Raw genomic sequence first — 23,177 nt, 5'->3', positions numbered from 1 at the left:
AACTCTCTTAAACTGCATCAAATTACGTTGCAGAAAATACTTGGATGTCTTACATGTCCATTTGCAGGATGTTTCAACACTCTGCTGATGTTCCTCAGTGCCACGTTTCCAAGCTTTGCAGGAAGACTCTGCACTAAACTCTGTAGTGATTCTTTATAGAATGATGCTGCAGCTTTAAGGAAGTTGGTCCTCTCCTGTTTCCCAAGCTCTCTGGAGGATTGAAGAAAGTCTCTAGCATGGGAACCTACATTAATCTCTGTTGTAGTGAGCAAGTTCTTCTCATCATAGAGAAGACACAGGTCTGGTTCCCTGAGAAATTGCTCAGCGGCAGTCGGACGGAGGATGCTGACTGCATAGGATTGAATCACTTTGGAGCTTTGTTGTAGCTCCATGGCCACATCGGCTGTGCTGCACTGGTGCAGCTCCTGAAGAGCTCGGAGGGGCTCCAGACTGTAGGAAAGGAACACAACCTGCAGTTTGACCTTTGAATCCCTTAACTGGCTTCTGATCACATCTAAATTCTCTGCTTGATTCACTGACTGGAAATACTCTACTAAATCACTCCATCTGCTGACCATGTTCTGCACAGTGCGGGTAAGGAACAAACACTGTTCAGAGATAGAACGAGTATGGTTGTAAGACGCTGCACCAGCAAATATCTCTTTCAGGCTGTCATTTACAGACGAACAGGTGAAGTAATGATGGTGGATGTCCCTGACAAGGTCAACCACGCATGGAAAAGAAGCCAAAAGCCCAGCTTGGCAGGCTCTTTCTGCCATCCCTGGGAGGCCGCAGAGTGAAACTAACATGGGGTTGAAAGCCTGGAGCTGAGATACCAACACCTGGCTCAGGGCCGGGTGGGGGGCATTACAGTAAAACACAGAGAGATTGGACAGAGCAAGGCCAGCTTTCCTCAGCAACTCAATCAGAAGGAGAGCATCAGAATCGCTCGTGCGTGTAGCATCAAAATGTAGGTCTACAGACGTTTGTAAATCAACTGTGTCGACACTCATCGTCAGAGTATCCAGCAGTCTCACCACACTGGTCCTTGAGTTCTGGTCGAAGTAGCCAACCAGAATGACGCTTGTGCGCTGTCCTGTACCCAGCTCTACACCCATGTACAGGTAGAGGCAGAACGGTGTGAGTGAGCAGGCCTGGACGATGTCTTCTGGGTGGCTTGGGCTTAAGGTAGAACAAACACGCGTGTCTTTACGTATAGCTGAGCTTGTGTCCACACTGTTACCAAAGTATCTGCTAATAAAGCACAACAAGGTATCACTGGTTCTATTTCCTCGACCAGCTTGTTCGTTCTTCATCTCTTCTGGATGTACACCGTCTGCTTTCACACTTGTCTCCATTTTGTCTGCAGTGTCCAGTATCACGGCCACCACGTCGTCATCGTCATCCTCAGATATCGTTATTATCATCTCTGCTCTGTTGTTCAGATCTTTGTTCTGTTTAACCACCTTTTCCCTATCAATCTCTTGATTAATACTCTTGGTTTTTTGGGAGGATATATCATCTGTAATGTGAACAAAAAAAAACTAAATAGAAACAAATATTACATAAATAACACCACACCACCTGGGGCACCAGGTGTGCTTTCTCCTTTAGACTCAACATCGTGCCATAGACAAGAATAAGTGTGACAAACACTGTTAATACTTACTGTTTCCCCCTGATTTAGCAGATAGACGACTCTGTGCCTCTCTGGCTTCCAAGGCACAGCGGTCAATGCTGCTTTTGTTTTCTTCAAAAAATTCCCTGAACCACTGCATGAAGGTCAGAGACACTATGCAGTGCCCCTTCATCAGAGCCTCAAAAGGGATGTACTGGTTAAAGAGAAAAAACTTAGTTACTGTGTAATGTGATCAATAGAAAGCACGTCTTCAGGATCAATTAAACTGCAAATGAGTTTTACAAAACATATTAAATAATGCTAGACTTAAAACGTGAAAGAATAGAGTATTAATGACCCAATAATGTTCACTAGCCAATATTCTGTAGTTACACTACCATTCAAAAGTTTGGGTCCTTATTTTTGACAGAAAGGCACTTTTTTTGCAATGCACAATATAGAAATACACTGTTTAAATCACTAATGTGGTAAATGACTATTCTACCTGCAAACATCTGATTTTTGCTGCAATATTTACTTATGTGTATAGAGGCCCATTTTCAGCAACTGTCACTGCGGTGTAGTAATGGTACGTGTCTGATCATTGCATCAGAAGGCCCAGATTACCAGATTACATCAACAAATTAACATCCAAAATGCCAAAGGCCTGCAATGCTGTAATTGCTGCAAATGGAGGATTCTTTGACAAGAGCAAGGTGAGGATTAAAAAATGATTATTTTAAATACAAATCATTATTTTTAATTTTTAATTATATTTTCCATTCACTTTACAACTAATGCTGGTAAATAAAAGTGTGACTTTCAATGGAAAACTTAAGGCAACACTCAGTCAACAGGTTCACAGATACTGCTATTTCTGTGACGATCTGGCAGAACTGAGTGGTAGTGAAGGTTAACATTTTATTGTTTCATTAAATGTACTCACCCTGATCACCCCAACTTTTCTGAATGCTTTTTCCAATAAACTGTAGTTATGGATGGAGTCCATAACATTACTGCTGCGACATTTGACACTGGACAGGTCCAGCGATGCAGGAAACAATAGGTGCATCAGCTGACAATAAGCTGCACCTGGAAGAGAAATCACAACAAACGCTAAATAAAAAGCTTAATTAGAGGGAGGTTTAACCACAAACAATAAAGGAAGAGTTCAGATTAATGAACATACTTCAAACTCCATTTACTGTCATCGTACTGCCTGACGTCAATGGTAAAGTTGACCTAGAACAACTTCTCAGACCCTGTGGGCCTTTAACTCTGCAGCTACAGCCCCTGGTTCTGAGACAGTTAGATCTGTAGTATGTGCCAGTCGGGTAGCGCAATGGCTGAACCTGTGTCTCACAGAACCAAACTAAACAAAACACCCACAATGAGCATTAAAAACTAGCTTACCTGTGCACAACTGGCCCACGTCAGTGAAATATGTGAGCACGGTTTCATTGAACCAGGCTCGCAGCTCCTGGTGGCTATGTGAATGTCTTGAATTCAGTGTTACATTCACTGCCATGTCTTTAAATTGCAGACCTGCACAAACAGCACATACATGTAAATAAATATCAATACTGAGCTACCAATACAGAGTTAAGTTAGATGACTTGAAACGTGATGTAATGATGTAATTTACCTTACATAGAAGGCAGAAGAATGTTTAGTAACGGAATGAAAGCATCAACTGTTACATGGACAGTAATGTAAGCTGAGTGGCGTCATTAGAACTTGACCAAAATTAAACCAGTGTTCTGGTAACTTGTAAAGTGCATGTACGTAAACGCAACAGTGTCCGACACGCCCAGACTACAGTCTACACCAATCACGTTAGAGCGGGAAGACTTGTGCCGAATGAACGCGAGGCTTTTAAACTGCGACGGGAACCGGTTCAACTGAGCCACCAGTGCCCCACGGAGGTCAACACAGGGATCCGAGCCTAGAGTAGCTGTATGCAGGCGGTTCTAAAAAACTCGCAGAGCGCCCACGACAGAACATGTTGTTAGGTGTCCGCCGAATACAGCAGATTAGGGTCCGATCACTATCCCATGAACAGACCAATAACACCTCTGCATTATGCCTTAGCATTCAAAATATCAACAACACTATCAACAGACAACCCCCCGAGCCACTAGACACCCCCGAGATAAGTTACTGCTTACACAAACCACTCTAAAACTGTAACCAAAGGCTCATAAACCCCTCTAAAATGCGCACGTAGTAGACGTACGTTGTTGGTTTTAAAGTCCTCTTTTGTTGCTAAATAGCCTTTGTTTGGCTCATCATAGAAGAAGACGGGCTGCACGGCGCGAGCTAAGGTAACTTTACAGAATAATGCTTACACGCACTTTGTAGCAGTGTGTTGTCACTGTGTAAAGTTAGCTACGGTGCCCAGCAAACTTTTTGTTCAAAACTGACCCAGAACATTTGTCGAAAGTATTTCAAACCCACCGCCCTACTCACCGCAGCGCACCGCTCCTCTCCTCGTGGCTATTTAAAGTGACTTACTGTATCAGGCTAGACGGGCCGCGCTGAGCCTGTAGCCCGCCCCTTGGTCCAAGCTAATGCTAATGCTAAGGCTCCGGTGGTAACATTCCACTGCACAAACAGTATCATATATGACGAAAAGACGCGGTTTCCTTTAATGTATCATATAACTAATACACAATAACTTCATACTTCCCTACTATAGTTTAATGCTAACTCTATAACATAGCACTAGTGTTTGTAGCTAACTGTTAATAGTACGCTATTTACGCATGTCCTTTAGCAGCAGCTTAGCTACTCATATAAACCACTGTTTTATATATTTACAGAAATATAAATTGTGATTTTGTCTAAGGATTGGTGAAACGTCCACGAGGTGAAATGGATGATTTTTTTATAATCCACTATTTACAGAACATTCTTGACACTAGCTTGTCTGGCGTTATTTGTGTTCCGCTTGTTCCAAACTCACTCTTTCAATTCTTACTAATTCGGACGTTTACAATAAAATGTTGTTGTCACAAGTAACCTAACACCTGAGACTGTTTTTCCTAACTTTTAATTATTATAGACAATATTAAAGGTTCCCAAATTTTGGGACTCTGGCTTTTGTACGTTTTGAGGTATATTTTAATAGTATAAACAGATGGGACCAAATATGAAATAAATAATGCAATAATTGCATCTGAGTGTGGAGCAGCTGGGAGCAGCTGGGAAGTCCATGAGAACACATGTGGCATGATTGATATGCTGGCATCAGCAATGGTCCATTCCACAACAAGAGGGAGCTGAGCCAGAAGGAGAAGCTCTTGAGTTACTGCTCCATCTATGCTTCTAATCTCACCTGTTATCATGTCCAAAGGTGTTCCAGAGGAAGAGACCCAGAGGAAAAAGTCAGGACTGATGGACAGAGGATGTTCTAGACAGATGCTTGTGGACAACATCAGGTATTTGACCTTAAGTACAGACACACAGCGGTTAATGTCGACTGTTCTGTTCTTGTCCAGTAGCTGTGCTGTCACTACATGCAATTTATCTGCATGTGTAGTTACATCTTGCCTTTATATGGAGGTAAATGGAGACATAGCTGTGGATTCGTTAATTGTATATGGCACATACATGTATATTCGTATATCTGGCTTTATTCTTAATATGCATTACATAGTCATATATAATGGGCCTAAATCTACCACTTTTAGTACTAAATTAGTAATCAGGTTTACTATAAACCCTCAGCTGTGTACAAAATGGCTCAGAGCAGGATACTTTGTGAGGAGACTCAGGTCCTTCAACGTCTGCAGCACCATGCTGAGGATGTTCTAGGAGTCTGTGGTGGCCGGTGTTGTGTTTTACGCTGTTCACTCAGCATGAATGTAGCAGGCAGTAACAGACTGGACCAACTGATATATGTATAAAATACCTGTCTGTCTTGATAATACTTATGTATGTTTTTTATCTGTGGGCAAACATATTTTTAAAACATGAATGTTTTTAATGCTCAGGATTACTCAGTAGAGAGTATTTAAGAGGCCACAGGGTTTATTTTAGATCAAAACCAGGAAACAAAGGAGCACTTTATTATTTAGTGCTTCATTATTGTACTTTAGAAAAGGAGCTTCAGACCACCTGCTCTATGTTCCCAGGAGTAACTGCAGCTGGAAGCCACTTTGGGAGTTTCTTTCCCTTCACCTTTTGGAGGTGTTTTGTGTTTGATGTGCGCTTTCAGTCATAAGCCAAGTAGTGTTTTTAGGAGCCCTGCAGGATACATATTTTAAGTTACTTCAGAGTAAAATACGATTAACCAAAATACAAGTAATTAGTCATTTGCTTATTGACACATCTTCGATATCTGAGAAGAATATTCAGTCAGTCAAGTCCCGTACAATATCTGAGATTCATGTATCATTTCGAACAGAACACATCCATGTTTTTAGCAGCTAGAGCAGCGGTTTTATTTAGTAAAGTTATAAGTTGCTCTAATTAGTACAAAAACAAAATAAATCAGTTAAATCACTGACATCTAAAATAACAAAGTTTTGTTTCATGATAAAAACAAAGAAAAGAAAAACAGTTGTCACTGGTTTTAGTGAATAAGTATGAAACTGTGTCAGATCCTGTCTTAGTGACACTTAAACCTACAAATACAAAACTTCTACAGAAGATAAAAAGCTTGATTAATATGCTCTATATTGTGCTGTAGCTTTATTATACTGTGCTTCTATAAAGGCTAAAAGCAGTTAGAAACGGACCAGGCGATCCTTCACCTGCTTCCTAAACAGTGTTATAGCACGTAAACAATAACTTTTTGGTTTTTAACAGACCACACTCAACAAGTTTCTATTGGAACTTTAAAAGCCCTTTGAGCACCATCAAGGTTTTTACATTTCCATGTGTACACTTAAAAGAACAAAGCCTGGGAAAAGTGTGGAGAAAACACATGTAAACCTTTTTATCAGTACAGTACGCACAACACTGTAAAACAGTTCCAGTATCAAAAAGCAGCTCTATGTACACAAGGCCACAGTATATCCAGAGCAGAGATCCTGTCCAAGGAGCAGTGAACACTGAGGTAATGCCCATTTCTTTAGGTTTGTGACAGTAAGAACCCATTAAACAGCTGCTGAGTGGGCGAACTTCAGCGTGTGCCCCACATGAGCCGAGGTCAAGTAAAAGAAACGTATCAGTGCTAGAGTCAAACCACACAACAGTGACTGTCACTCGGTTTTAAAACCAGGGGACAGCGAACAAATGGACTCAACTTGTTTCCAGCCAATATAAAACGCGTGGAAGCAGAAATGGCTTGTTTCAAGTACTTAGCTTATGGAGCTATCAGGGTTTTAGCAGTAAAGCTCACAAAGGTTTCACTATCATACGCAAACATCTTTATACTAAATGTCTCAGAAATCAAGAACTTAAAGCCTGGTTTTTAAACTGGCTTCTGCTCCACAAGACTCGCACACCCAACGCACGCTGGAGTAAAGGAGCTTCCACCAGCCGTCGAAGCGTCACAGCACCAGTACCAGTGCGTCACGGCTGCCTGAAGCCACAGGCGCCGTCCTGCTCCTCCTTCTAAAACAGTGGTGTCTCATTAAAAACAGCTAAAAAGAACAAATCCTATGACATCCTAATGATCGGAGAGCAAACAAAAGAGCTGAACTGAGCCCACTAAGGCCCCTTAAAGAGCAGCTCACCTACGCTGCATCTGTGTTAGTGTTTGTTACGGCTGCTGTGCATTGACCATCAGAAACGGCTGCAAAGTCACTTCCACTACTGACGTTGTGGCTGCCTGGATATGATTTTCAGACTTTGGGGAGTGACTGTTGTTTCTTGGAGCCAAAGTCACATTAAGTGGTTTGTGTCTCCTATTCACAAGCAAAGTAGTCCTTCAGCGGCGCAAACAGGTGCCTGATGACAGGGACGCTCCAGGATCGGCCCAGGAGCTTCTGTCTGGCACCTCGACCCATGTTGGACACATCTGTGTAGTGGACCGGGAAACCGAAGATCCTGGAAGGGAGGAACAACGCGGCCAAGTCTTAATGGTATCAACACCTTCAGAGCTGGTGCGTCATGAAACGAGCTCTGTGCATCTCCTGCTCACCTCTCCAGCTCGGTGCACCACAGTATGTCCTCCTTCCCATTCATCAGCACGGGGAAGTGCTGGTCTTTGCCCTGTTTGATGGAGTTGGAGCGAGTAGTGATGGTTCGGACCTTCCCAAACTAGAGACGAGACAACAATACATTGCATATATTATATATGTATACTGAAAGGAGGTGGGTAAGTTACTGTCTTTCTGTGTCCGACCTTTGCCACTCTGCCGTGTTCCAGACAGTCCTGCAGCACCAGCTTGTCCATCCCAGAGGCACACAGCGGTCTAAAACACAACGCTCATGTTCAGCCCCGGCTACACACACACACACACACACATACACAACCTGCACATGGCAGAATCATCGCAAGCTGCGGTCAAATGCCAGACGTGTTGTCTACCTGTTCATGCCTGGCAGGTTTCCCCAGAAGTAACGTGCACGGTGAGCAGCAGAGACCTCGATGGCATCAATCATCACAGGGTTACACTGCGAACAGAGAACAGAGCTGAGCATGACACCCAGTGGCTTCACCCAACACGTCACTGGGTCTGAACGGCTTCACAGAGGACCAAGTTGCTCCTCGTGTTCAGCCACATCTCTACATGGCAGACACACTGCTAACCTCCAGGAACCGTGAGATGTCCCTCTTATCATTGATGCCCATGGCCACTACGTTCTCAAACATCCAAAAGAATGGTCGATCCTCTCCTTCTTTGGGCTTGGCCTCGCTCAGCAGACGGTAGAACTCAAAGAACAACCTCCCTGTTCCTTCTGGAACAAGACACAGTCCACACACCTTGTGCTAGTTAATGAGCAGGATGGTAAAAGCAGTCTAAACCATGACCAGCTCAAACATCACCGATAGACAGTTCTGTTATCGTCTGAACAATACGCACCATACAGGCCTTTCCTGGCAGGGTTAACGATTGACAGGTCGTTACAGGGGCTTCCTCCAATCACCAGATCAAACGGCCCCCACTCCTGAATCTGCCATACAACGGCATTGCCTAGTGTTACACTGAGGAACTGACATTTCAACACCACAACATTCATATATGCAGATGATAAATGTAGGGACGTCTATATTTACAAGTAAGATCATTTTGTACATAAATTCATTAATCCAGAACATGATACAACCAAAACAATAGCAGTTTTTCCTCTGGGCATGTATCATATCAAGGACTCAAACCTTCTATTTTAATCTTGAGAGGAGGTTTCTGGTGATTTGTACAGTAACAAACTGCAGGACAGGAGGTGCAGTTGCAGCATTTATCTTCTATCACACGCACAACAATGAGGGATTCATTTACATCCTGTTCAATGTGCACATCATCTGTCATACTGTTGCTGGAGATGTTGATGCTTCTTACATTTTTCTTGGTGATGTTCCTGACATCATGGACGTACTGGATTTTTCCTTCATGCCTGACAACACCCACTGAGATGGAGTCCTCACACACCTCAGATGCTATATACTGGTCCACTTTAAAGCCCAGGTCCCTTAGGACTAGGTAGCCTGAGAACAGAAACACCAGCATGTACTGCAGATGAATAAAAGATGAAGCCCACGCCTTCATTCTCTGCCTTCTCTCGTGTCTCACCAGTGGCGATGCCATCAAACAGGGAGAGGACTCTAATTGGCCTCCTCTGCTCGGCAGGGACTGCTGGGTAAATCTTTGGTTGCTCCTGGAAACCAAACTGGCAGTTATTGACATTTAGATGATATATGTATGAGATCTAACTGAAGCTGAAGGTGTTTGTGTGTTGCAATGGGACGATGAAAACCTCAAAATGGGTGTAGTTGACATTTGAAACCACTTTAACTGAGTCTCTGTTCTTATCTGATGAAGCCACAAGCCAGAACGTGTGTGTGTTCCAATATGTTTCCACCGTCAGTTTGTGTCGCCTGTCCCTGGCAGGGGGTCAGACTCCAAGCATGGCCACAGCATTGAACGAACAGGCCACATGTGTCTGTCATGAGCTGCACCCATGTCTTACACAGACACGATACACACAGGCTGTTACTGCTCGACCTAATTCTGAGATACTTCTCATCTGGTGGCCTGTAGGCAGATCTTTGTAAAAACGACCCCCTGCTGTTAATGTCAAGGGTGCACCTTTCTGCCTTATGCATCTTTTTAGTTCATTAAGTGTATTTTATGGACGCTCATCACCATCACCAATGGTATTAAATCATGATAAAGCATTGTGTAACTAAGTAGTGGTAACAATTCAGGCTAATAGAACAATTGTGGATGGAGTGGCAACAACACAAAGTCTCAAGATGTACAAAAATCTGACACTTCACCTAGAACCTGTCAATCTTGTTTTTACTGTTTTCAAGTCACTCACAAACTCCTGTCCGCTGTCATTGCCAAAGAACTCCTGCAGCTTGATGCTCCAGTCGTGCCTCCGCTTAAGGATGCCGTACTGCTGGAGCGGCTGACACATGTAGCACCTCCATGGGTCCTGATGCTGAGCATCATTAGAGGTTCCAGGATTGACCAGGATGTCGAGACAGTCAATGCAAAAACACCTGGAGGACGAGGGATGGAAGGAGACGAGGTGACGCTCATGCGTGTGTGTGTGTGTGTGTGTGTGTGTGTGTGTGTGTGTGTGTGTGTGTGTGTGTGTGTGTGTGTGTGTGTGTGTGTGTGTGTGTGTGTGTGTGTGTGATCTGACCTGCAGCAGTTAGCGTTTCCACAGAGCAGAACCACTCGGCCGCCACAGCAAATGGTGCAGTATGACTGGTAACCATCATCGTCATACATGTAGGATATCTCCAGGTAAACGTCCTGAACCAGACAGAATGTTTGGGTATGAGCACATCAAGCACCTGCTTGCTATGTAAGAAGTGACATATCACATCATTTTCATGTTCTGTCCTCTCATCTCATCTCCTGTCTTGTCAACCTACCTTGCATGTTTGGCACAAGCCTCCTTCAAACAGTGGGTGCAGCGTTGCTGGTCTCATCTTTCCACAAGAGAGACAGAAGTCTGCAAAGAAACACAGATCAGTTATTATCTATCCAATAATCAATTCCTTATAATGAACATGAGAGTGTGTGTTTACCTTCTACACTTCTTTTTTTCTGCAGAACTTCATTCACCATTTGTTCTGAGAGACAAAACAACACATAAAATGTCCTTCAGTATTCCTTCCCCGATGAGTTCTGCACGGACTTTTCAGTTTCATTTCTGCTTAGGTCAAACCTGCCACTATCTCACAAACATCTTCAATTGTCACACGCAGAAGTGCATTTAGTTGATGATCGTCATGAACAGTGTGAGGTATTTTTTTGCAACCAGCAACCTTCCACCTTCACGTAGTAAAGGAGCATTGAGCTGTACCTCTGCTGTAGGACTCCTCAGGAACGGCCTTGCTCTTAGAGGGACTGACTTTGGGCCGCTTGGCACTGGGGAAATAGTCTGGCAGAGACACATCAAAGACCTGGTCCAGAGGGCTGCTCTCTGCAAGAAAGAGACCGATCAGCTGCTGCTGAACAGTGTGCCGCTTCTTCCACACTCTGCAGCCCTGCTCACCAGCACTGTGCGTGGGTTTGAGTCCTTCCTCTCCTTTGGGCAGGAAGCCGCCGTTGGCCCAGTCCAGCATGGGTTTTACCAGCTCCTCTGGATTGTCCGACTCACAGGGAGGAAAGGTCTTGTCTGATCGTGCACTTGCCACCTGGGAGAGACGGAGGCAGGGAATTATTGTGGTTTCAGTTTAAGTGACCAAAACAGTGTGAACATACTGAACCTGCAAATCCTGTAAAAACTCTTGTACAGTCTTGTTCATAGATCAGTATCAACAAGGTACCAGGTAACGCGAACACTAGAGAAGCTACCATGTATGAACCGCTAGCCTGCTTGTCTGGTATGCCATTATTTGTGTTACCTGCCGAGCACAGGGACTGTATCTTACTGACATAACATCTCAGATATGAAGAGGTGACCTGTGAGACCCAGACTCTGCACCTCTGGTCAGTATCTGCGTTTATGCTCCATCCTCGCTGTGGTTTTCAGCTGACGTGCATAAACACACTTTCAGTGAACCAGAGTGTGTTTTCACAGCTGACCTTAGATCAGTAACAGTTGGCTATACCACCCTAAACCTGCCTGTACTAGCACACACAGCTGTATCGGTCATGTGGATGGTTTCTTACTCACCTCTAGAGCTTGGAAGATGGCTCTGCGGTAGGAGGCCAGCTTGGTGTAAGATGCCTGACTGAAGAACTTAGGGAAGGCAGTGATGGAGTCCAGCTTGTCTGCTGAGACCTGGAGCCAAGAAGCAAATCAGCCAGTGCAGTAGAACCTTGGAAGCCTTGGACTTGTAGTCATTCATACCTCAGAGAACTTGCCGTCCCCAAACCACTGCAGCCACCTCATGCCGTGGCTGGCCTGCCGTTTGCCGGTGACGCGCCAGGTCACCACAACACCAGGCCACCAGGAGAAGCCCTTGATCTTCCCCCACACCAGCTCCCCAATGCCAAAACCTTTGTTGTCCTACAGACAGAGGACATGAGGCTTTGTTCAATGTTCTTTCCTGATAAACAAGACAGAATTTAGACGAAGACGAAGTATAAATAGTATGAGACAAAAAAGAGAAGACAGAACTAGACAGGACCAAACAAGCGGAAACACTGTTAGCATGGAGACATTTGGTTACAGCTGAGGGTCTGAGACATGAAATCAAACCAGGTTAAGCAAACAAACGAGTCCACAGGTCACTTCAGCTCATCAAATACAGCACATGTTAGACCTTGTTAACAGAAAACATCCAGTGTCACTGAAAGCGTCAGCGTTCTGCTCACTCTTGCCCCCCATTCATTCTTTTGAAAGCTCACAGTCACATGTTAGCATAGCCGGCCTGAGGAAAGCCATCAGGCTCCACCCCACCGAGCCCATGGACTGTGCACACAGGTAAACATGGAGCTGCAGGGACATGAACACACACCTGTGGTGACTTGCAAATGTCAGAGCCTGAATGAACCTACGTATACGAGGCAACAGCCATTAATGGAGGAAGTCTGGGGTCTGTGAAGGGATTTACCCTCCAAGCTCCGCTTCCTCTTCTGAATTACTCATCAGGCCCCTGATTTCTCCTTGATCAGTATGTTCCATTATCAAGTAACAAACATGCATGTGCTTCTGCGCTGTTCAGAAATGAATGCAGTGTACTTGCAGCAGCTGCTACAGAAATATTGGAACAGTCAGGAGAGAAGAGAAGAAGTACAGAACAAAAGATTGCATCAAGGCTGGAAATACAAATTTCTAACTAGAAAACATGAACGGAATTACAAATAATCAAAAGTATGAGAAAACAAAGCCACTGCAGTCTAGGAAAAAAACGATCCAGCTATGAAAACCATCATACTGGTCTACTACAACAAAAGAAAGATTGGTGACAGCTCCATAATATGCTTAAAAGGATCATTGCCACTTTTCCTCATAGTTATCTGTGAGTGAAGGACAACACCTCCGGGATCATAAATAATTTGAAGCTACATCACATTTAAACACCTGAAACATATTTGCTTCATGTTACTGTGATCGTGAGACCTCAGCCTCACTCCTCGTGTCCTGGAATATCAGAGTTTGGTTCAAACATGATGCAGACTTCGTTGAAAGACAGCTCCCCCATCTTTGGTGCCTTACGTTGTACTCTGGCTGGGCTTCGGAGCTGGATGCCGTGCCGGTGCTTTGGGCCGAGTCCTTGGAGTCCTGTTCTATCAACTCCAGACGAGGCGACTCAGGAACCCCTCCGGACACCATGACCCCCTGGGGGCTACCGCCACTTCCACCCTGACAAGAGAGGGAGGAGTCAGTGTGTGATTGACAGCAGTGGAGACAAACAAGCAGCAGCCTACAACCAAAAGGCCTACAAAGCATTTTAGGAGAGATGGATTAGACTTGAAACGATAAGGAAGTGATGAAAGTCCAGACTGTCACTATGAAAACAATGTACGGATTACACAGGATTCCCAGGATTTTAGACAATGACATAATTTGACTCTGAAGTCACTGATCCACAGACGTTGTTTGATGCTACTCGTCTTGGACCCGATGAACCAAACGTTCGTTAGACATCGTTCTGGTCCAGCTGCGCTCACTGCCGGCGCCGGACAACCTCCACGTGGTTGTTTCACAAGGAACCTTGTTTGGGTTGATCCAGAGCATTTTTCTGACATGTGCTGACAAGCAGCAGGGACTGCACCTCAACAACAGAGGTGAAAGGGAGGAAGCTCAGCTCATTCGGATACATTTTGAAGCAGTCGAGTGGAAAACATTACGAGGTTTAATGTTTTACCAATCACACATTCCTGAGGTTTCCATCTCTGCTTTAAATGGCTGCGGTCCACATTTCACCTACCAGTGACAGGTTCTGATGCTGCTTGCGGCTCTGCCGGTGAGCTTTGGTCTGTGCCTGTGTCGTAAGTCCAGCCTGGAAGATGGTTCTGGGCTGAGGCCTTTGTCTCAAACCCAACTGAGGGGCCTCTGAACACTTCTCCTGTAAACACAGAGTAGGTTAAAATGTCACAGCTACTTCCCTAGAGTTGATTTATTAACCACAGAAACCTGTGTGTGGAGCCTCACCTCGCTGCAGGAGTCCCAGGTCCCTTCCTCCTCTGACCGCTTCCTGCTCCTTTTCCTGCTTCCCCCCAGACACTCATTACCATCTGTCAGACAGAAAGGCAAACGGACAGACGGTTGGACAGATGGCAAGAAAGAAATGGAGCCAGTAAGATCCAACTGTTTTATGGCTAAAGCTTTTAATGCTCAAGAGTTTTTTTATTCCTTCATATTTACAAATGAGAAAAGGCAGAAAATAACAGACTGAAGAAAAACAGGCAGCTGACGGGCTAATTTGGCCCGATAGCACCTAGCTGAAGCACTACTGCTTCATTCCTAATAACCCTTAGTAATGATATTCTTCTATATGGTCCCCTTCATACTTTCGCAGCCACTGTGACTACTAACATCATGGGACCTTATGCGAAGTGAAGGCAGTGGTGAGCTGAGTGGGACAGACATAGCATAGTTCTTCATGTCTGGTCCAACGAGCAGCCCTGGTCTTCCGACAGCTGCTGGTGGGACCATTCCCTATCCTTCTCTACACAGCTCTTCACAGACACCAGGGTTGGACCTGAACCCTCTGCAGTGGCCTTGTTAACGGGCCCTAGGTGCCTACTGAGCAGCCTGTCGCAGTTCTGCAGTGATCCGCCAGGTGGAGCAGTGCTCAGTGTCACTGTGCTTGCATTTGGGCTCTGGAACGCCTCAGATTCGGTTACTGCAGGTGTAGCTCACCTTCAGTCTGTAATAGCCATGTTTATTCATTCTAAGAACACACACAGTGAGCTTGGACTGTGCACGTTTAAAGCCTGTTACCTTGAGGCGAAGCAGCATCTCCATTCTGTTTGGGGCTGAAGGGCGACGGTGGCTCAGCTGCCGTCAGAGGACTGTTGTCACTGACCAGCTCCACTCCGCTGTCGTTTTCTGATAGGCCTTCACCAGGAGGGGTCTCTCCATTTACAGCTGCCTGAAGACAGACAAACAGCAAACATTATGGTCTGCTCACCGTAATGGTCCAGCATGAGGTGAACACGTCAGTAACCATGACCTGGTTGGTGGAGGATTACAGACAGAACCTGAGGTTGGACAACGCTCTGTTTCTAACCTCTATGAAGGTCAGGTTTGTTCTTACTGTTGAAGCAATTGGAGTCTGCTTTACCCGAGCAGAGGTGTTGCAATTAGCATCATTTCATATTTAATGTCTTAAGGAGCAACGCAAGGCAAAACAGGTCTTGAAGTGAGCAAACGGCTGTGGAGCAGACACAGCTTGTGCTGCCCAGCTGTGTGAGGCTGTTTGTGATTGTTCAGCATCATAAAACACGGAATGCGTGTGGCGGGTGTTTGTTTGCGAAGCCAAATTTCCCCTATAATAAATGGACCTGTTGAACTCATGCTGGTGTGTGCGGAACATGTCTGAGAGTAAAGGTTGCCACAGCCGCGAGGCCCGTGGGAGACGGTGACCATCTGAAGGCCGCAGGTCATCACAGGAAACGAATACTATTACATCCGCTGCCAAACGGATTCAGTCAGTACCACAGAATGACTTAACACTGGACAAAATGAAAGATGTGATGAAAAAGGAAACACACTTTGAACGGGCTGCAGGGGTCTGAGCCCGACATCTCCCCACGCACTGACAACAGCCACAGCTGGTGCATGTCAACCTGTGAAGGGAGACACAGAGTCCTGGCAGGGGTCCAACAGAACCACAGCGTTCTGTGTCGACTGGGATGGGATTTTCCTGCTGATGTTGCTTGTCCTTGGCCGAGCCAAGCGACTGAGCGGGAACGAAACAAGCAACCAACCAAAACAAGTGTAGGAGACTGCCTTGTTGTGGTTCACGGTGGAGGAGACTTCATTTCTGTGACCAGACTATGATGACTTTGTTTCCAATGCAGAAGCATCAGCAGCACTGACACACATTTGTGGAACCAGTTCCAGACGCATTCTTCATTCAGGAACATTATAGTGTGTGAATCCTCAAACACTGAGCAGCGAGCGTTTCCTCTGCACCTCCTCTCCAGCAAATCTCATGTTACGCTCCCTTGTCACTCATCTCATGTTACACGTTCAGTTCCATATAAATCACCAGAGGTTTAACCTGAACTACAAAAAAAAACCTTATCTCAGTCTTTTCAGGGATTTAATACCTCTAGCTAACATGGATTGTCCTGAACACTGCTGCGTGGTCTCCAGGGTCACTGTCACATACATGAGGTGACGTTGCACCTCCATGAACCACACCTGGGCCGTAGCCACCCCACCTTTGATCACCAGCTTAGGCTTAAGGACTTAGGTCCTTTCTCTTTGCTTTCTTCCTCTTCCTGCCTCCTTCTATCAGACACAACAGGGACAAAAACAGCTCAGAAAGGGGAAAACCTGCCAGAGACCAGGATTGATATGACAATACAGCATACAGCATATTCACTTCCTCCCCCTCCCCCTTGACCAGGTGCTGCCAGTAACTGTTTCAGAGCAGAGGGGAAACAGAGCCAGGCAGCTGCTCTGTTATCACGATGCTCCTCCATTACCCTGCCTTCCTGAGTAGACATGAACATGCTCAATGAGGCATTAAAGTACCAGTGACCGGCACCCCTCCTCCACTTTCACTCTCAAGTCCAAATGCTACAGCCTTTAGCACCACGTGTTGCTGTGACTACTAAGGGGGATCTATGAGGATGAAGTTGCTGAGCACCCGGCGCCCAGAGGAGTCATCAGCACATTTTAGCGATGGGAGCACAGATCAGACATGACTCTGTACTTCAGTCACCTGGTTGGCTGGAACAGTTAAACCCTGCTAAATAAACCTCCAGTGTACATCTTTGGCCCAACCCAGAACAGAGCCTCAGCGCCTTGCCCTGGAAATGGCACATTTCTATTTCCAAGAGTCATAAAGCTTTTATTTAGTGCAGCCTTCCTGCCACCTCCCTCTGGACGACCCCTGACCTCGCCCCTGCCTGTCTACTACTCATGTACTGTTGGGCTGAACAGGATCATGGTAGAGCCACTGATTACTCAAATCACACATTAACCAGGGTTACTGGAGACTGTTACTGGAGGGTTACTTCCTCCACTCAGAGGCCAAAAGATCTTCACACTGTCCGTATGAGCTGCCTCAGGTTCTAACCTCAGCTGCCTTTTCACCAGATGTTTAGACTTTGTGATATGAGTGAGCTCACAGGAAAACTCAGCGTCAGTGTGACCAGATAGAACATGCAATGTGTTCTGTCTGGGTACAGATGTTAGGTGGGGGTACAGATGTTGGTTGGTGGTAGTGTTGACAATATCTCACTGCAGTGAGAGACTCTCAGGGATATATAGCAGAAGGTAAAAAGTTTCACCACCTCCACTAATAACACTTGTGACTGCGGTGATGATGTCTAATAGCATCTGATAAACATTTCACCAAACCCCACTGACAACTGGGACAAGGGAAGTGGAGGAGCAAACGTACTTATTGGGTTTTCATACGTTTGTGCCTCAACATGACTTTGATCCAAACCCACATCATTTATAATGTCCCCTAACCCAAAATGAGGATGAGGACAGAACAGAGGGAGCAAGCGAGCAGATGGTGGATGAGCGTCACTGGAGGTGGACCCAGTGAAAAAGAGGAAGAAGGAGTAACGAACACAGCGCTTTGAGGAGAGTGTGTGTGTGAAAGTGAAAAGTCCACTCTTCTGTGTTTACGTGTTTTCTCTGAAGGCCAGAGGCGGCTCATAAAGAGCCCAGTGTGCTGCGTCCACCAAGGCCTCCATCCATCCACATCCGTCTTCCTTCCTCTGGCTCCCCCATTTTCTGCTTCCACTTTGTGGATGCAGCTGCTGTGTAGGTGTGTGTGCTGCTCACGAGCATCTACCTCGGCCCTAATACACACTCATCTGAGCTCCAGCTGCCACAAACGTGTGTTGGTGGGACGGAGCTCAGGCTGTGAAGCTTTTCCACAAGGCCAACCCACAAACATAAAGGTTGAGCATGTGACTTACAGCTGCAGCGATGTTGTTGCTCTCCTCCATGATGCTCGCTGAGTATTTGTTGGAAGGCATGATGCTCACAGTTGATTGGCCCAGTGTTTGTCCTGACGTCCTGACGCTGTCTGACCTGGGTGAGAAAAAGCACAACCTGTCACTGATCACCATCGCCGCCGTTAGCTACAGAACATGGACGACGGCTGAGGACACGATGCTGGTCACTGTTTGCTTCCAGAAATCCAGCAGCATCACATGTACACAGCAGCCTTTATAGGCTTTGTGTTTGTCCACAGCAGGGTAGCATGTGTCCAGGGGGTCACACTGGACATCCTCCTGCTAACTTACACTAGAGAGAAAACCTTCCACCAGCTGCATAGGTGTCATGAACTAACCAGGTTCTCAGGCTCACTAGCAGAAAGCAAGACTGAAAAAAACATCACAAGCATCTGTCCCGATAAATCGCTGAACTGAGCTGAGGTGGAGGAGTGGAGGGGGAATCACATTTCTGCTCTGCTGCTTGGGTTTCCAGGAACTGGGGAACTGCACAAAACCAAGATAAGGGATTAAGTCGGGATTTTCCACACATCCTGGTTGAACTTATCCTTGAAGTGGCTGCAAAGAGTGAAGCCCGGTCTAGTTACCACGGAGACATACTCAGTGTTGTGACTAAACACTGGCCCAGACTCAGATTGAAAGAAGCTTCTCTGCAGATTCATGGTTTAGCTGCTAGTCATTCTGCCCTGCTAGACATGGGCCCACAGTGCCTCTTTTATCTCTGCATCTGACCCATGCCCTGGGGCAGCAGTGGGAGCTAGTGTGAAGTGTCTTGCTCTAGGACACACTAACTAACAGATGCTCTGGTTTTATGATGAGGATGCTTTGGTAGATGTCATGCTCACATCTCAATTCAGTTGGTCATAACCAATGCTTAAACTTCCTTAAATGTGTGGAGACATTGGTTGAGGAGTTAAACAGCTGTTCACCCTGAACACAGGACACACATGCCCTGCATTCAATAAAACAGCCTCAGTTCAAAAGGAAGCTGTGTGCAGAAAGCCGCTCAAAAACAAAGAAGCAGTGGAGAGAAACGCTGGGAAATGAAGCACAACACTGGCTTCTCCAGTTCTCCAGGGGTGGGAAGGAGCAGACCTGACATGCCCATACACACCTGAGGTAAACAGATACACACACCTGTCAGGGTGTGTAGTGCACAGGCCTCTGTATACGTAGAGCTTCTGCATTGGCTGAGTGTGTTGTGACTCGGCTACCACGCCACCAGGGGCAGCCTGGTTTCACCCTTTTGGTTTTGTGTCCTTGTTTCCTGTCTTGTGTTTCCTGTATTAGTTTGATTGGGTTCACCTGTCTTGTCTTGTATTTAAGGGATGTTTTTTGTTTGACACATTGCTGGTGTGTACGCTTGGTGTAGCTGGATGCTACCCCATTGTTACGTTGAGGAGAGTTTGTGATGCCAGGGAGTTTTTGGTTTTGTTTATGTCCTGTCCCACCACGTAAGTTTTGTGAGTGTCTTATGTTTCATGTTTAGGTCTTATGTTTCAGGTTTAGGATTTTTGCCCGCAGTGTACGGAGCGTTTAGTTTAGGTAGTGAGTTTAGGTTGTTAATCGTTTTCCTGCATTGCAGTGATTTTTAGTTCTTCCTTTGTGTTGAACTGAGTCCTGCTGTGCAGAGAATTTATGTTGTATTTAAATAAACTGTTAATGTTAATTGCACCTTCTGTGTTGGGTCGTGCATTTGGGGTCTTCCCTCTCCTGTGTTTCCCTGCGACCTGGTCTGCCGGTTGCGGCCAGGTGTCTGTGTGAGTGCTTAAACACAGAGCTGTGTGCCAGAAGCACGTCGGCCGTAGTGCCTGAAGCCTCAGCTCAGTGTGAGCGCGTTCTCCTCCCGGCTCCGTGAGAGCCGTAGTTCTCCCCGCTCAAGGAGCGTGTTTTAGAATCTCGTTCAGTCTAGTTTGACCCTCGTTCTAGCTACAGTAACCGTCCGGTCTAGTTTGCCCCTCGCTCGTAACAGAGTGTCTATAGGTGGGGACGCCTTCAAGCCCTCACCAAAGCAGGCTGCACAGACATCCCCAATGATGAGTTCACATGGTGGCCATTGATGCCTCCCGCTGCAGTGGGATCAACTACAACCACAATAAAGCCACTGCTATGGAGCAGTGTCAGCTACCTACAGTACAGCATTCATTAGAATCCTATTACAGCTGTGACATAATTTAACACACATTTTAAACGAGTTTTTTAAAATGGTCACAGCTTTCTTAGGTTCAGAGTGATAAAACATGTACAGACAATTCAACAGCCTTTATACTAATTTACTCATTTGAAAACCCAAATCAGCATAAATTGTTTAATAGAAGATGAGTTCAGTCTATGACGCTTGATTTGTGTGACTGCATTTGTTCATGATCTACATCAGGCCAGTCAGGGTTGAGGCGCTGACTCTGCGGATTTCTGCAGCTTCACAGGATGACGGTGAGAAGCTCATGCAGCTCAATGATCTACTACAAAATGGCGACAGTAGAGAGAAGAGATTGGACAATAGCGACAATAAAGATGAACAAATGTAAGTATGTTTAGTTATTCTACGCCAACCGGCTGTGTTTGAGGCCATTTTGTTCACAGCAGCCACTTATGGAGTTAGTGTAAAACTTGAATCCCACATCAGCACAAATTCTGGTTCCATTCACTGTTTACGACTGTTAGAGATGGTGAGAGAGAAGCAGGTGGAGCAGATCTACTGTAGATCCCAGACCATCAGTTGTTCATCCTCATCCATAACCATGAAGGCATTTCTCTAATGTCATTTTGCTACAGTTTAAAAAGTGTCAAAGCGTCCACGTGCCATGCACCACAGTGCAGCCAGGACACAGCTCAATCACAACGTAGGACTTTAGAAAAGACGTATGAAATGACAACGACCCCGTCTTACTCAACAAACCTCTGAGCTTCATCAGCCTCTTGGGGCTAGAAAAAAGAAGAAGCCAGTAGAAACAACGTCAAACCAGTCTCACAATGGCACGTGTAACTTTATCTTTGCAGGAACATGGTTCAGGAGTAGAACAGGGGAAGTGAGCATGAATTAAACCAAGTAAGGAAGGATGAGGGGCCCAAGGAAAGGGGACAGGGTGGGGGCACGGTGGCAGGGGCTGGGGGCTGCACATCAAAGTCCTGTCTGCTAGCGAGAGATTACCGACCGCATTTCAAGAGGGAATTGTTCACTGCCTAAAAGGTGTGTGTGTGTGTGTGTGCGCGTGTGTGTGTGCATACGTGTGTGTTTGTGTGTGGGTGCGCGTGTACATGTGCGTGCATGTGTGCGTGCATGTGTGTGTGTGTGCATACGTGTGTGTTTGTGTGTGGGTGCGCGTGTACATGTGCGTGCATGTGTGCGTGCATGTGTGTGTGTGTGCATACGTGTGTGTTTGTGTGTGAGTGCGTGTGTACATTTGCGTGCGTGTGTGTGTGTGTGTGTGTATGTGTGAGCGCGTGTGTGTGTGTGGGTGTGTGGGTGTGTGGGGGGGCTTCTTGAGGTCTCTCGCTGGGGGCTGCATTCCTTGTCTGTCATGTATTTTATGGCCCTTCCAGTTCAGAGTGAGCTGTTCCACACAGGCAGCACATGAGCATCAGGTTAAATGAAGCCTGGACAGAAAGTGTTCACATTTCCAGCAGCTTGTACTTATCACATCCAGACAACATTAAACAGCTACTCATTCAACCTGTAACTAACCCCTGCTGATCCTAAAACATCCACTCGCCACCAGGAGATGCTTTGTCTGCTGCCCTTCACATGACTGATGTTCTTCCCTAACTTCCTAACACTATATTGATGTCACGTCAAACATCTGCTCCCAGCTAGTAAACAAACAAAAGAAGTTAACTAACAGGCAGAACCAAAGAACCCACAACAACCTGCAACCTCCCCTCAGAGCCGGGGAACAAAAGCCAAGTGCTTGATGCTGGGAGGCAGCAGTGCTTTATTTAAATAGTGACCTTTATGACTTATTCTGGGTCAGACCTGTTCTGTTCAGACCTGGTGTCAACAATCCACATTTTCAATAACACTGTAATAACAGCTAATAACAGTTATTAATAACAGTCAAAGCTCAAATCAACGGAGTCCATGTGGAAGCAGACATGTGACATTGGTGCCGTCAGTCTGTTCACGTGGGGCCTTGGTTCGAGCGTTACCGTTCATTTGTTCAGACGCACCTTTATGGGTCCGTCTCTGTCGGTACCTGGCAGCACCGCTGCAGTGGGTCGAGGTGTTAGCAAACGGGCAGTTGTGTTTAGTCTAGTTACAGTGTGTAGAGATGCTGGTTAAATGTACTAAATGTACGGAGCAGAAGGTAAACGAACCACCGGTGTCCGTGGAGCAACACTGAAAGACGCAATAACAGGACTATGTGCTGTGCGCAACAGAACCCTGCACGGTTCGGACCCCCCACGTTACGTTTCTGCAGGTCCCGATCCCTCCCACCTGTCCGAACACACACGAACCCTGGACGAAGTTCGGCCCACGAGTACCCGCACCCCGCCGGGAAAACCAGGAAACGGGTTACTGTGGTTCCGGAGAAGTCACAGCGCAGCTCTGTCGTTAGGCAGAGCCGAACCAGCAGTAAAAGGTTCGGGTCCGCCTCGTTACGGTTTCGTCGCTAACTTACCTGCAATCTCATTAGCGCGTGCAGCCACTGCACAAACAGGCCTCGAAGTGGATGGAACCCATGAAAGTTTGACGACTCGTGCCTGCCGAGTAAAGTTGCATAAGTACTTACGCGTGTTGCTCCGGGTCGAGCTGCAGGTTCGGGAGTAATTCAAAGACTTCAGCGCGGGTCAGGATCAGGAGCGGCTCCGGTTGTCTGGCAGGAGGTAGTCACTGTGTGGACAACAGCATGCGGCTGCTGCTGGGCCGCTACCCACCAACC

The 23,177-nt window shown here is 46.1% G+C and overlaps 2 protein-coding genes and 1 long non-coding RNA gene across 6 annotated transcripts in view; 1 reads left to right on the top strand and 2 right to left on the bottom strand.

Annotated features, from left to right (window-relative positions):
- Positions 1-4,585, bottom strand: part of LOC114858816 (uncharacterized) — an 11,710-nt gene extending 7,125 nt beyond the window's left edge. Inside the window, exons 1-5 of one of the 3 annotated variants that reach the window (XR_005897886.2) lie at positions 4,088-4,585; positions 3,032-3,163; positions 2,565-2,710; positions 1,670-1,832; positions 54-1,522 (exon numbers count right to left, since the gene is read on the bottom strand). Coding sequence is in view for 2 of the 3 variants with exons in the window: in XM_029156433.3 (XP_029012266.1) it covers positions 54-1,522; positions 1,670-1,832; positions 2,565-2,710; positions 3,032-3,146 (1,893 nt within the window). In the remaining variant the exon portion in view is untranslated. Of the gene's footprint in view, positions 1-53; positions 1,523-1,669; positions 1,833-2,564; positions 2,711-3,031; positions 3,164-3,263; positions 3,538-4,087 lie in introns of those variants that run through there. The other 2 variants (XM_029156433.3, XM_029156435.3) reach the window with 2 other exon arrangements.
- On the top strand, positions 3,520-16,877 carry LOC114858819 (uncharacterized). Its single transcript, XR_008695155.1, has 4 exons — positions 3,520-3,942; positions 4,974-5,058; positions 10,391-10,488; positions 10,639-16,877. It is a non-coding gene; the product is annotated as an uncharacterized LOC114858819 (long non-coding RNA).
- Positions 5,611-23,177, bottom strand: dnmt3bb.1 (DNA (cytosine-5-)-methyltransferase 3 beta, duplicate b.1). Of its 2 annotated transcripts, XM_029156438.3 has the most exons (22): positions 23,028-23,177; positions 18,259-18,373; positions 15,089-15,239; positions 14,297-14,379; positions 14,073-14,210; positions 13,358-13,504; positions 12,047-12,205; positions 11,870-11,977; positions 11,246-11,387; positions 11,054-11,173; positions 10,776-10,820; positions 10,620-10,699; positions 10,385-10,497; positions 10,055-10,238; positions 9,304-9,388; positions 9,073-9,218; positions 8,596-8,686; positions 8,322-8,470; positions 8,100-8,185; positions 7,914-7,983; positions 7,710-7,828; positions 5,612-7,615 (listed from the first exon to the last, which is right to left on the bottom strand). In XM_029156438.3, the coding sequence occupies exons 2-22, from the start codon at positions 18,316-18,318 to the stop codon at positions 7,474-7,476; spliced, it is 2,418 nt and encodes an 805-aa protein (XP_029012271.1). In that variant the 5' UTR covers positions 18,319-18,373; positions 23,028-23,177; the 3' UTR covers positions 5,612-7,473. The 2 variants fall into 2 exon arrangements, with proteins under 2 accessions (XP_029012270.1, XP_029012271.1); XM_029156437.3 differs by having other exon boundaries at positions 5,611-7,615; positions 11,054-11,387.

The sequence above is a fragment of the Betta splendens genome, chromosome 7 (assembly GCF_900634795.4).
Source record: "Betta splendens chromosome 7, fBetSpl5.4, whole genome shotgun sequence".
In the NCBI taxonomy this organism is placed as follows: domain Eukaryota; kingdom Metazoa; phylum Chordata; class Actinopteri; order Anabantiformes; family Osphronemidae; genus Betta; species Betta splendens.
This window is presented reverse-complemented; position numbering and strand designations above follow the sequence as displayed.